At 52.3% G+C, this 14,281-nt stretch overlaps 1 protein-coding gene across 2 annotated transcripts in view; it reads right to left on the bottom strand.

The window, feature by feature from the left end:
- Positions 1-2,336: 2,336 nt before the first annotated feature.
- The window catches only part of OPRD1 (opioid receptor delta 1), a 31,877-nt gene continuing 19,932 nt past the window's right edge, over positions 2,337-14,281 (bottom strand). The window contains exons 1-3 of one of the 2 annotated variants that reach the window (XM_036025625.1): positions 7,712-7,823; positions 5,824-6,173; positions 2,340-3,368 (exon numbers count right to left, since the gene is read on the bottom strand). In XM_036025625.1, coding sequence (XP_035881518.1) covers positions 2,830-3,368; positions 5,824-6,173; positions 7,712-7,734 — 912 coding nt within the window. In that variant the 5' untranslated portion in view covers positions 7,735-7,823 and the 3' untranslated portion in view covers positions 2,340-2,829. Of the gene's footprint in view, positions 3,369-5,823; positions 6,174-7,711; positions 7,824-14,281 lie in introns of those variants that run through there. The other variant, XM_028513180.2, reaches the window with a different exon arrangement.

Genomic DNA, 14,281 nt, shown 5'->3' with positions numbered 1-14,281 from the left:
CCTGACTCACTTCCAAGTCCCAGTGACCAGCGTGCACACAGCATGGCATAAAGTAGATTCCAATACAAACTTGCTTTACCTTAGCCCTGGCTGGTGTAGCTCAGTGTATTGAGCACAGGCCTACAAACCAAAAGGTTCCTGGTTCAAGTCCCAGTCAGGGCACATGCCTGGGTTGCAGGCCAGGTCCCCAGAGGAGGGTTCATGAGAGGCAACCACATATTGATGTTTCTCTCCCTCCCTTTCTCCTTCCCTTCCCTCTCTCTAAAAATAAGTAAAATCTTCTTTCAGAAATTTTCTTTACCTTAAAGACATGTGGTCTGGACCCAGCCACTGCTGACCCCAGGACAAATTCATGTATGAGAAGGGGTAAAAGGAAGCCAGTCCATTAAAGCCACAGAGCATGGCAGCAAGAGGACTTGGAGCAGCCTGGAGATAGACCTGCTCTAGGAGGGGTCGAAGGGGACACAGTTCTTGTAGGGAAAATAAATAGACCTGGTTCCAATGTCACCTCCTTCAGGAGCCTTCCTTGATTCCTCAACTGTCTGCTTCCTCTGACATCTCCCCAAGGCATCTGCAGAAGGGGTCCCAAGTGATGAGGAGTGCACAGGAGTGTTCCCGCCTTGCTGATGCTCACCCCCATTCAGACACAGAGATCTCTATGGTCACAGGCCCCATTTGGGTGGGGAAGGTGATCTAGGTGCGCTGGGGCTCCAGCAGGCTGCATCTGGGTGCTGGGCACAACCCTACGTCTTCCCAGGCCACTAGGGGGGCCTTTCCTGGAGGAGGAAAATTCCCAGGTCCACAGCTTCCAGGGGCCTCACCCTCTGAGGGGGACTGTGCTTTGCCTACTAAGAGAAGGCACCCAAAGCCCATCTCGGTGCCTAAGCCTCCACCCATCTCAGCCCCTGCTGGAGCGACAGCCTCCCAGGGAGAGGAAAGGCTTTTGTTCCCAGGAAACAGACTGTCAGAGGAAGAAGAGGCACATTGTTTCTTTTTCTTTTTCTTTTTGCTTCAGACAAAGACGTCAATTTCTTTCCATCTGTCCCGAAGAGGGAAGATTAAATTTGTTTTCACAGGGATGTCAGAACACTGCTTCAATAGGGAATCAGGCTGTAAGACAGGCTGTGTCTGTGGTGAGGAGGGGGGCGGGGTGAGAGATGAAACAAGGGGACGCACAGGGGACAAGGGCAGGCCCTAGCTTTGAGGGAGCAAAGGTCTGGGCTTGCCTGGATAAAATGACAAGCTAATGAGAAGTACTTCTCTGCCTAGCTCTGGGTGGACCTCCCCTCCCCAGCAGTTTGAAGGGGACAGCTGGAGCAGGTGCAGGGAAAAGGGGGATATGCACTGACGTTAGCATTGCAGCTACAGAAGCTTTCTCCCCTCCCACCCCCCAACAGTCCCTCCAGAGCCAGGCCCCTGTGTGGGCAGGCCCAGCTCACTGGGAACTGGACACAGTGCACGCGGCCAGATGTTGGGTGAAGGGAAGGAGGATTTCTTAGAGGTTCCTCTCAGAAAGCCTGCCCTGGTGCTTCAAACAGATGCCCCCCCCACCCCCACCCCGCAGTCGCTGGGGCACTTACCCCCCACTGCGCTCTAACCCATGGTTCTCTGTCCTCCAGCACCTGCGCCAGAAAAGCCAGGGTCCTAGAGACGCCCCCTCTGCCGTCAAAAAAAAGCTTCTGCCCTCTGGCTTCGGGATCTAACCTCAAAGCACAACTGACCCCCCCCCCCCCACACACACACACACACGCACACGCACACTTCCTGCCTCCTCAGCCCACCCACCATCACCTCTTGGTACAGAGGCCGACCTGCGGTTAGATTTGGGAACGGAAGTCCCCAGACCTTCTTAGGTCTTTTGAGCCCCGTTTGGGACTGGCAACTGAGGAGTCTGCCCCAGCTGCAGCCCCTTCCGCTGTCCTGTCCTGGAGCCACCCGCCTGCCCCAGTGTCCTGTCCCAACCCCCACTGAGATGCAGTGCTGGGGACACTGATTCGCTGCTGAGGGCACATGCCTGTCAAGGAGTGAAAAGGTATGTATGTAAATATATTTCTCTCTATATTTTATTTTCTTTTTATTTATAAAGATGGCAAGTTGGACCAGGACCTCGGCAAGTCCGGCCTTGAGCCCCACCTCCTGCTAGAGCTCAGGGCTGGGACTCTATCCCAAAGTTGAGGCCGCTAGCCCCTGCACAGGGGCCCTACCTACCTCTGGGGCCCAACCTTGAGCAGTAGCCACATCTCACTGTCCAGTCCTTGCAACTCGCCCGAGGAGAGGCCCCTCCTCACTACACAGAGACCCAACCTTGCAGCTCAGTTCCCAAGCCACCTTCCCCTCCACTGTCCCCCGTCCCCACCCCCCAGCCCGCCCCCCGGGGCCTGGGCCTGGAATCTTCAGGCCTCAGTAGGTAGGTATCTCCACTGACACGACCGGCTCAGGGTTCGAACTTGAAGCTGTCCCAAGGTGGAGCCCCTGCCCTACTGTAGAGGCCCTGTTTATCCGACCAGTTCTAGAGCCACTCACTGGTCCTACTCCCTGGGAGTCGCTAGCTCCTCCTCCCTCCCCCCAGCCCAGAGCCCTTCCCCACTTGGGCCAAAGGCACCGCCCCACCGTCTTGCCCTCCTCCCTGCCCCAGAGGTCCACCCACAGCTGGGGCCCCATCTCTTGGACCCCCGCCTGATCTCAAGCCCAACAAGTTTTCCAAAATAGAGGCTCTCTTATGCCCCCCTCCTTTTGCCCCACTACGCGTCACGGCCCCCACCCCCATTAGAACTCGGTCTGACGGCCAGGTCACTCCAGAGGGGTGCGCAGTGGGCCAGCCGAGCCTGGTCAGGCGGCAGCGCCGCCAGGACCTTCGGACGGGGTGCAGGCGGTGACCCGTTCGCGGACCGTCGCTTCGCGGGCGCGGCTGAAGCTGCCGGGCTCGGGGCGGCCGCAGGGCGAGCGGCAGAGCTGGCGGAAGCAGCGCTTGAAGTTCTCGTCGAGGAAGGCGTAGAGCAGGGGGTTGAGACTGCTGTTGGCATAGCCGAGCGCGATGCACAGGTGCAGCGCGGCCACCACGAGCGGGTCGCGGCGGTTGATGTCCACCAGCGTCCAGACGATGACGAAGATGTGGATGGGCGCCCAGCACACCACGAAGGCACCCACCACCACCAGCACCATGCGCGTGATGCGCCGCAGACTGCGGTCCTTCTCCTTGGAGCCTGAGAGCAGGCGCACACTGCGCAGGCGCAGCAGCATGAGGCCGTAGCACACCGTGATGATGAGGATGGGCACCACGAAGGCGAAGAGGAACACGCAGATCTTGGTGACCGTGTCCCAGTACCAGCTGGGGCTGGGGAACTGGAGCATGCACACCACTGCCCCGTCTGGGTCGAGGAAACAAAGAAAGACAGAGGGGGTAAGGGGCTTGGGGGCCTACGGGGCTCTGCCTGCCTGTTCACCGCACCCCCACTCCTGCCCTCCTCCAACTTGGGCAAGTCCCACTGCTCCTTCTGGCCTTTGCTCAAGGTGATTCCTCTCTCTGGAAAGTCCTCCTTCTCTTCTGCACTTGATGAACTCCTACTTATCCTTCAGTACCCCAGTAGGATTAGCCCGAAGGCATTCCTATATTCTCTCCCAAGTCCCTCCCTTCGTAAGACTCCAGTCCATGGGCAACAATAATAAAATTTAGCCCAAGACCACTAAATGCCAGTCGTTGTGATAACTCAAAACAGCTCACCATTTCCAAAGTGGCTTCAGTGGGCACAATATTGCTGACAGAGAGCCTGAGTTAAGAGTAGGACTCTGGGCCAACTAACTGTGTGGTGTGGCCTTGGGCAAATTATTCCAACTCCAAGAGCTTCCCTAAAGTGGGACTAATAACAGTACCTAAGCCTCACAGGGTTGTCGTGAGGATTAAACAGGCCAAGGCACATAAACCCTTTAGCACAGTGGGGTTTGAGCTCTTGGTGCATTCACAGGGCGGAGGGCAGATACATGTGGGAGTCCGGAGGTCAGGGCTGGGGCGGCAAATCTCAGCTTCTTAGCAAAAACTTTCTGACTGTCAGACTCGTCCCGAGATAAGAGGAGCTCCCAGGATGGAATGAGCTCCCTGTTCCTAGGCTGTGGGCTGGGGCAGCGCAAGCACCTCACGGAATGCTGTGAGGTACAAACACAGGGCTGGGCTGGCCCAAGCAACTCCCCTGGTCTTTGGGAATTCTGGGGTTTGAGGAGCTACTCAGTGGACTTGGAGCCTGAGAATTGTGAGGAGGGGCTGGGGACCACAGACAGCAAGCCCAGGCCATCAGTCTGTCAGGATCTACAGACACAGCAGAGGCTGAGGACTTCAGTGTACAGATGGTAGAACCGGGCCCACGAAAGAACAGCACTTGTCCAAGGTCACACAGCGAGTGGCATACAAGTGCTGATGGCACGCACTGGGGAAGTGAGTGAGTGTGTGTGTGTGTGTGTGTGTGTGTGGAGTGAGTTAGCCCATCTGGCCCAGCCCCCAGCAGGGCTGCAGCTAATGGCCTGTAAACTGAAGGCTGACAATGAGGAATGGGGCCCAGCTGCTGAGTCAAGACCAACAGCTCAGAGACTTTGTGAGGCCTCTACCCTTGTGCGTCAATGGAGGCCAAGAAGCCTCCCACCAAGCCTGTTCCCCTCTCCCAGGCCAGCACTCATGATCTGCAACCCTTCACAGCAGGGGCCAGAAGGAGCAACAGATATGGGGACAGGAGCCTTGGTTTCTAGGCCAAATTCCAGCAGATGTCTGGCTGCGTGAGCCTAAGTAAATCATCTCTCTGACTTCTGTGGTTCTCGGCTTTCTGAAAGTCCAATGGAAGTAGGAGTCCCTGCCTTGTCTCTCTCACAGGCTTAACCGTCCTAGTAGCTGCTACTTACTGGGCCTTGGCCATGAGTCAGGACCTGTCCTGGGTATTTAACACGTACAGCCTCATTTAGTTTTCTCCATGCCCCATGACAATATAGTGTGGCTCAGAGAGGTTAGTGACTAGCGGCTTTGGTGCCCTGCTGAACTACTTTTCCCACTGCTTCACATCAAGCTGGGGCCATGTGACCAGCTATCACTCAGAAGAGATGGGCCATAACATTTAAAAGTGGTTGTGCTTTCTCATCGTTCCCTCCCCACATCCATCTGTTGGCCAGATGCCAGCAGTGGAAGATTCCAAAACCATCCTGTGGAGCCTGGGTCCCTGAATGATCGTGTAGCATAGAGACCCTCTTCTTCTTGCCCATATTGAACTGTCATGTGAGTGAGAAATAAGCTTCTTCTGTGTTAAACCACTGAGCAGCTACCCTAACTGATATAGCTGGCTACTGTACCAATAATTACCATTTTACTCTGAGGAAATGCACCGATCTGTAATTCTCTGAAGGCCAGTCTCTAGGCCTTGCTTTGGTCACATGGGCCAATGATTTCAAATTGGGGCGGAAGGGAGTTGGGATAGGACTGAAGATCTTGTGGCCTCCACTGCTCACTGATCAGTTGACACCCTCACCCCACTGGCCATCCAGCTATCTCCTTACAGGTCAGTCGTTCACACACTTCTGGCCAGCGGCAACGTGCTCACAGATCAGCCATCCATAATCCCATTCATAATTTCTTCTGGCTAGCAACCCACAAGACCAGTCATTCATCCTCACTACAGTCAATCATTCACATTCCTAGTTGGCCAGCCATTCCCATTCCCATTGGTTGACTATCCATACTCTCCCTGGCCAGTCACCCACACTTTCATTGATCAGCAACCCACACCTCCACCCTGGTAAGTGACCTGCATACCCACAGAGGCCCGTGTGCTGCCTCCTGTGGTCACTCACCCCGGGGACGGGTCACGGCCATGATCATGATGGGGACACCGACGCCCGAGGCCAGGACCCAGATGCAGATGTTGATCAGCTTGGCCTTGGCGGGTGTGCGGAAGTCCAGGGCCTTGACAGGGTGGCAGACGGCAATGTAGCGGTCGACACTCATCATGGTGAGTGTGAAGATGCTCGTGAACATATTGTAGTAGTCAATGGAGAGCACAGCCTTGCAGAGCAGCTCTCCAAAGGGCCACGTCTCCATCAGGTACTTGGCGCTCTGGAAGGGCAGCGTGCTGGTGGCCAGTGCATCTGCCAAGGCCAGGTTGAAGATGTAGATGTTGGTGGCTGTCTTCATCTTAGTGTACCTTAAAAGGAAGTGCATGTATAACTGTTCCATTGCGCAGACTTCGGTTTCACGTGAAATTCAGGGGAGGTGAAATGACTGGTCCAAGGTCACACAAAAGGTCAGGGGCAGAGACGGGACTGGAACCCTGAGCTATCTGAGTGAGCAGCATTCCTTTCCGCTATAACAGAAGGGTGTTTCTCTGGCTGGGGGTAACTTTGGCAGAGAGTATTTTAGGGAAAACCCTTACCTTTTAAAAAGAAAGCTAAGCTCCAGAAGAAGATACCTGAGTGATTCTGGGCCAGTAACTTGAACTCTCTAAGCCTTGGTGTTCACAGATGTACAAAGAAGGAGACAGACACTCTTCCCAGCCTCATTGGGTTGTTATGAAATTTAATGAAATGATACAGCACTTAGCCCAGGGCCCAAAGCATGGTAAGTGCTCGTATATGAGAGCTGTTCTTACTCTTCATATACAAAGAATGAAGCTGGGGGCTTGACCAGAGTGACCTGTCCCTCTGCCACTGACCTGGCCTTTTGGGGATGTGATTGGGCAGCTTTGAGAGAGGGAGGGACTCTGCCTAGTGGCATGACTGGGGCCTGAGACCACCGGGGATGTCCTCCCTGGTAGACCGGGGCTGCCAGTCTTTCCTGCGGACCGTCCAGACCATCTTGCTCCCGTGAAGCTGGACTCGCCCAGCTGTAGGGAAGGGAAGCAGGGGGCAGTGTCAGACGTGTCAGAGCATGTGCCCAGGTGTCCGAGCCAGATGTCTGCAACCAAGCCCTGCACCTGAAACTCTGCACGCCCCTCCACGCTCCATGCTGCCGCACAGCTGCTTGCACCACAGCTGGCCCCTTGTCTGGCCGACACTCAGAGTCACGGCCCCTTCGGCACCAGGGCCTGGGCTGGGTACCAAGTAGCCTGGGGGAGGCCGCCGGCACTGAGACAGTCCCAGTGCCGTGTGATCACTGCCGAAACACATAGGTACACCAGCAGGGGGTGAGGACTGGCCTGGAGGGATCGGAGAAACCCAGACAAGAGCTGTATGAATGGCTGCTCCAAGTTCAGAGCAGAAGAGCCCTGAGAGGCTGAGGGGAAGTGATTTTACGAAAGGGTGGTCCACGGGCTGTCCTCAGAATCATTGGAAGAACCTGTAAGAAATGCAGATTCTTGGACGTAACCCCAGCCCTGCTAGATCTTAATCCCTGGAAATCATCTTTGACAAGAACTGCCCCCTGCACGTGATTCTTACAGACCCTGAAGCTTGAAAAGCACTATGTGTAGCCTAAAGCCCATATCCTGAAGAGATGGCGAAACTGAGCCAAGGCCGCACAGCCACAGCGGCAAAGCCAAGTCAAGAAACTGAATGCCTTCTCCCCACTCTACCCCTCTAGGCTAGCAACCCACGAGACCCCCCAAGCCCCACACACCATGCAGCGCCCCAGGCACCCAGGAGGAGCGCTCTCACCTGTTTTGAATGACTGAACAAACTATCAGTTAAGGCTGCTCCTTCATGAAGTCACCGATTTGTTTGTTAAAAAAAAAAGATTTTGACTCACTCATTGTCCTCCAGGGCCAGCATCTGTCCCACTCCCTCTCAAAATAGCTGTCATTTGCCCTGCGGCTGGAGAAACAAAAAGTTTTGCTCGGAGATAGCAGAACTGCTCGGGAAGTCTGTCTTCAGCGGGGCGGGCACGGGTTCACAGCTGTGTGGGAGGCAGGCTCAACCCCACAGCTGACTCGTCTAATTTTGCTTCTTTACGCAGAACAATTAGAGGCTGTTCTTTGCCTGCTATTTTGATTTGTGAAGGATCCTTCAATTCCCAGAGGGGGCTGGGATGCTGGGAAGTGGGTGATGAAGCTGCTGTAGTTGATCCAGGCAGGGCTGGGAAGCCCCGCGCCGACGGCCAGCCAGAGCCCCAGGAGCCCCCTCCTCACGGCCCCCCACCCCACAGCTACCCGGTGCCAAGCCCTGCCTTGTCGGCCTCCTCAGACAAATCACACTTCTCACCTGCCCTCAAGGCCCCAGTGGCTTCCCAAAGTTTCTCCACATTTTGCAAACTGGCCCCAGCCCCCTCTAGGGCCTCAGCTACCAGAACCTTCCCCCGATGGCTGTCCCCCACCCCCTGGCCTCTCCCCAGTTCCTTGGACACAACCAGCCCACTTCCTCCTCAGGGCCCCTGGGCTGCTTGCCGCTCTGTCTTCCCCGTGGTCTTGGTCCCACCCCCCAATTTTGTATGGTTTGCTCCTTCACTTAACTCAGGATTCTATTCAAATGTCACCTCCTCAGAGAGGCTGCCCTGGCCTCCCTACCTAAGGTACCCCTGCCCACTCCCCGTCACTCGAACTCCTAACACTGCCTCGCACTTTTTTAAAAAGATTTTATTTATTTATTTTTAAAGAGAGGGGAAGGGAGAGAGAAAAGAGAGGGAGAGAAATGACACCTCTACTGCCTCCCACACACCCCCAACTGGGGGCCTGGCCCCCCAACCCAGGCATGTCCCCTGACCAGGAGTTGAACGGGCAACCTTTCGGTTCACAGGCCGGCGCTCAATCCACTGAGCCACGCCAGCCAGGGCTCATTTTTCTTTACAGCATGAACTTCTGCCTGACTTTATATTTATCTTCTTTTCCCTCCGCCTGCTTCTCTCACTCATGTAAACTCCCCGAAGACAGGACTTGGTCCATTTTGTTCCCTGCTGTGTCTTTGGCCCTACTGGTAGTCCCTGGTAAACAGCAAGCTTTCCACAGCCGTTTGCTGTGTAGTTCAGGTCCTATGAGCTGTCTCGGGGACCGCCACAGCATCCTCCCCACCCTACAATTCATCATCCATAAGTTGGGGTGCTCACAATAAAAGGCAGATTCCCTCAGGGCACTCTCCTGCTTACAAGTCTTCTGTGGCTCCCCATGGCCACCTAGACCAAATCCAAACTCCTCAGACCGACGCCCCTTCTGCGTGGGCTCCTTCCCCACGGTGCCTTCCAGCCACATCTGTGGTTCCGCAGACATTCGGTCTCGCATACCCTCCCTCCTCAGAGGCAGCCACTGTGATGGTTTAGCGGGAACCCTTCCAAAGCACATACATGCATATAGCTTTTTATAAAACTTTATTTCTGCCAACACAATACCAGTACATAGTATAAAAAGTCACATAGTACTATAATCACAATAGGTGCCCCTCTGCCCCAGCCTTCTCCATTCCTCTGTCCTGCTCTCCAGAGGCCACCACTTTTCATGTTTTTAGTTATTCTTCTAAAGATTATCTCCATAACTCTAAACAATATGTTTAAATGGCTATTTATTCACTATTTGTGTATCTATTTTAGAGGAGGGAAGGGAGAGAGAAAAAGGAGAGAAACATCGATCCATTGCCTCTCACACGCCCCCAACCGAGCACCTGGCCCACAACCCAGGCACATGCCCTGACTGGCAATTGAACTGGCAGCGTTTCATTTTGCAGGATGACGCCCAACCCACTGAACCACTCCAGTCAGGGCTTAACTGGCCATTTCTTGATGTAGCAATTTTAGACAGTATTTGTTGAAGTTTGTATTCAATTAAACCAGACTATGCAGCAGTAACAATCGGAAAATCTCAGGGTTTAATACAACAAAGGTTTCTTTCTCACCCTTGTCGACTCCATTCAGTGCCTCAGGGACTAAACTCCAGGAGGCAGCTGGAGCCTGCTGCAATCCTGTGGCTCTGCCCCAGGCCTTCTCGATCACCGTGAGGGAGAAGAGGCTGCGGCAGGGTCAGCGAAGCTCCCTCCGGTCAAGCTGCAACACAGCCCTTCCACCCACAGCTCATGTGGAGAACTAGTCATGTGGCCCCGACCAGCAGCAAGGGACTGAGAAGTAGTCTTGTCTGTACCCAGAGGCAGGGACAACCAGGTATCACTGAACACTAGTAATGTCCCCACATTCTCCCCCACTACCCAACTCCACACCCCTTCTCCATCCTCCCAATATACTTTTACCACAATTCTTTAATTTCTAGTTAAAGTGATAATCAGGGTTTATACCCTTTATGGGGGGGGGGGGTTACATCCTTATGACTCTACATATTGTCTACTGCTGAGCCAAATGGTATGCTATAATTAGACTTATATTCTGGTACACATTTCCTGGAATTAATAACTGCCTCCTTTTTTTTTTTCATTTGCTGTGTACATATTGCTAACTTTCCTCAAACACCCCAGGCTTTTCCATGCAGTCACATAATCTTCCAGTTCCTTTTGTTTTCCTAGTGAACCCCCTCCCGGAGCCTCCCTTCTCCCCTTTTGGACGGGGTGTGGCTGGTTTCTAGAGCAGCTGTACGCCTGTCCTCCTGTGTCACAGCCCGTTTCATGGCTTGAGAGTCTGTCCTCTCTCGGTGCACGCCCTCATTTTAGCGGAGCACGTCCTTTAGTCACTTTCTGAGAAAGGACACAGAAAATAAAATGTTTACTCTCGCATGTCTGAAACTGCCTTTCCTCTATCCTCACTTCTGATTTCTTTGACTGTGTAAGGAATAGTAGGTTGGAAATAATTTTCCATCAGAATTTTTGAAGGTCTGGTTCCCTCATCTTCTGACTTGCATGTTGCCACTGAGGTATCTGAGCCATTCTGATTCCTGGTGATTTATATGTAAGTTGTCCTCCCCACCCCCAAAACTTTTAGTATTGCCTCTTGATCCCTAGCTTTCTGACATGTGTGATGATGTCCCTTCGGGTGGTTCTTTTTCATTTGTATAGGGCCCCCTCAGTCTGGAGGTTCACATCCTTCCCTACGAAATGTCCCCGTGTCATTTATGTAGTCACACCCCGGCTCTGTGTTGTCTGGGGCCCCGGACAATCCATCAGGCAGACATTGGGCCTCCTGGACTGACCTCTAATTTTACCTTCTCTCCATCTCTTTGTCTTTCTGGGACACCCTCTGAGAACTTTCCTTTTCATTATCTCTTACCCTTTTTATTGACTCTTTAAAAGTTAATGGCTCTTGTGTTTTATTTTCTCAGTACCCTTTCTTCTTATTGCTTTTTATACAACATCTTATTTCACAGATACGATGTCTTCTCTTACCTCTCTGAGGGTATAATAGTTTGGGGGTTTTGTATTTTCTTCTGCTCTCTGCATTGTCTTTTTGCTTCCAATGTTTGCATTTATTTGTCTGTTCTGGCCTTTCTCTTCTGTCCTGGAGACATCCTTTAAATGTCTGGTGATCTGTGACTACAGGTGGGTCTTCCAGTGACGCACTCAGTAACGGATTGGCAGGGAGTGGGGGGGCCTTCTGAACTGGTGGTCTGCACTGTAGGGGGACTGAGCAAAGACCTGGCTTTTCACTGGGCAACATCATCTAAATATCAGGGTCTGCGGTTCCCTTCTCTGGGGGCTTCAGAAAAGAACCCTCCCATCTCCCGTCTGGCTGTCAGCATTCCAGTGGCAGAGATAGAAAAGGTACCTGGGGATCCCTCCATTTTTCATTTGGTATCACACTCGGGCCCTTTCTGTGTCTGAGGGCCCTGAGATCCGAGTTTCTCCAGGTTAATGTCTCAGGAAAACCCTGACCTCCTGCAGAGGGGGGTAGGCACTTGGCTGTGCAGGGTCCAAGAGCGGGAGGCCTAAGCGCCTCACTGCTCCCTCTAGAGCCAATCAATCCCCTGCTGCTGTGTGCAGCCCCGCACCTCACCCCTACTCAGCCTGTTACTGCTTTTCCAATTGCTTTTCATCATTTGAATACACGTTGACATGTCTTAGGGAACACAAACTGAGGCATAAGAGGTAAAGGGACTTGGCCAAGTCACATGACCAGCAAGTGGCAGAACCAGTATTGAACTGAGACAGTCTAGTGCCAACACATCTGGTAATAACTTTGCAGTAATCACTCCCTCTTTCTCTCCTTCTCCCTTTCTCTCCCTCTCCCCTTGCCACGTGAGGACACAGTGAGACGGCAGCCATCTGCAAGCCAGGAAGACAGCTCCCGTCAGAAATGACCATGCTGACACCTTGATCTTGGACTGTGGCCTCCAAAACTAGGAGAAAAATAAATTTCCGTTGTTTAAGCCACCCAGTTTATGGTATTTTGTTATGGCAGTTCGAGCTAAGACAAAATTACATTCCTGCCAGGTTGGAAAGAACAAGGAGGAGTCAGCCGTGTGAAGACAGAGGGGTAGGCTGCCTCAGGCGGAGGGAACATGTGCAAAGACCCTGTGGCAGGAAAGAGCTTGATGAGCTGCAGGAATAGACAAAAATCCAGTGTGTTTAAAGGGTAGCGAACCAGACAGGGACCAGGGTTAGAACCAGACAGCAGAAGATACAGCAGGAGAAGTCAGCAGGGGTCAAATCATGCAGAGCCTCTGGGCCTGAGCAAGAAGTTTGGATTTCATTCTGAGTTCCAGGGGAAGTCATTGGAGATTTGAAGCAGTGGTGTGATACGGTCTGATTTACATGTGTTTCTTTCTCTTTTTTTTAATAAATGCATTTTGATTTTTTTAAAGGTTTTTATTTATTTATTTTTAGAGAGGGAAGGGAGGAAGAGAGAGAGAGAGAGAGAAACATCAATGTGCGGTTGCTGGGGGTCATGGCCTGCAACCCAGGCATGGACCCTGACTGGGAATCGAACCTGCGACACTACGTATGTTTCTTAAAAGATCACTCTGACTCCTTCCTGTACGGAGGCTGGATGGAGCACAGAACAAGAGTCCTGCCATTGGTCTCTAATTCTTTTTTTTCATTTTCCCCAGAAAGTTGCAGGTATGGCATTGGACTCCTGCTTTATACCACACTGAGTAATTAACTCAAGATGAATGGCAGACCGAAATGTAAGAGCTGAAACTATAAAACTCTTAGAAGAAAACAGGGGGAAAGCCTCGTGACACTGGATTTGGCCACGATTACTTGCATGTGACATCAAAAGTGTAGGCGACAAAAAACAAAAGAGACAAACTGAATCACAACAGAATTAAAAATGTTTGTGCCTCGAAGGGCACTGTTAATAGAGTGAAAAGGCCAACCACGGAATGGGGGTAAATACCCGCAAGTCACGGATCTGTTAAGGGACTGATATCCAAAACATACAAAGAACTCCTAGAACTCAACACTTTAAAAACAAGCAAAGGACCTGAGGAGACATTTCTCTAAAAAAAATACGAATGGCCGATAAGCACATGAAAAGATGCTCAACATCAGGGATCGGATCACTGGGGAAATGCAAATCAGAACCACAATGAGATACCCCCTCACAATGAGATACTGCCTACCAGGAGGGCTACTAGCAAAAAAATAAAAACAGAAAATAACTGGCATGGGAGAGGATGAGGAAGAGCGGAAACCCCTGAGCAGCGCTGACGGGAATGTAAAGTGTCCAGATGCTGCCGAGAACAGCGTGGCGATTCCTCAAGAAACTGACAGCAGAATTACCATCCGATCCCGCAATCCCACTGCTGGGTGTCCGCCCGAAACAACCAAAGTAGGACCTCAGATCTCTGTGCACCCATGTCCGCGGCAGCATTGTTCACAACAGCCAGTCCGAGGGTCCAAGGACAGGAGAGCGGGTAAATGAAAGGTGGTCTCTCCACTCAGTGGAATATTATTCAGCCTTAAAAAGGAAGGAGATTCTGACCCATGTTGCAACATGGATGCACCTTAAGGACATTGTGCCAAGTGAAATAGGCCAGACACAAAGACACAAAAAGACAAATACCATATGGCTCCACTTGCAGGAGGTCCCTAGAGTGGCCAGATTCATAGAGGCAGAGAGTCAAATGGCAGTTTCCAGGGCTGGGGTGGAGCTGGGGGGCGTTTGTTCATGAGGAGCGGGTTTAGGTTTGGGAGGGTGAGGAGAGTTCTGGAGACGGATGGGGCTGACATCCGCGTGACGATGGGAATGCACTTCATGTCGCTGAACCGGACGCTTAAACACTGACTAATATGGTACATGTTCTGTTATATGCATTTTATCACAATTTAAAAAAGGTCATGGATCATCAAGAGCTGTCACGGTCTGTTTTCTAAGCAGGAGAATGCGGTGAAGGGCCCCTCAGAGCCATGCAGATCTTGGCTCCTCCATACACGTAGCTGTGTGACCTTGGGTAAATTACTTCACCTCTCTGAGCCTATTTTCTTATTCATAATGTCAATGTAAATCATGTTT

The sequence above is a fragment of the Phyllostomus discolor genome, chromosome 5, assembly GCF_004126475.2.
Source record: "Phyllostomus discolor isolate MPI-MPIP mPhyDis1 chromosome 5, mPhyDis1.pri.v3, whole genome shotgun sequence".
Classification (NCBI taxonomy): domain Eukaryota; kingdom Metazoa; phylum Chordata; class Mammalia; order Chiroptera; family Phyllostomidae; genus Phyllostomus; species Phyllostomus discolor.
The sequence above is the reverse complement of the archived record's forward strand: the minus strand, read 5'-3'. Positions and strand labels throughout refer to the sequence as shown.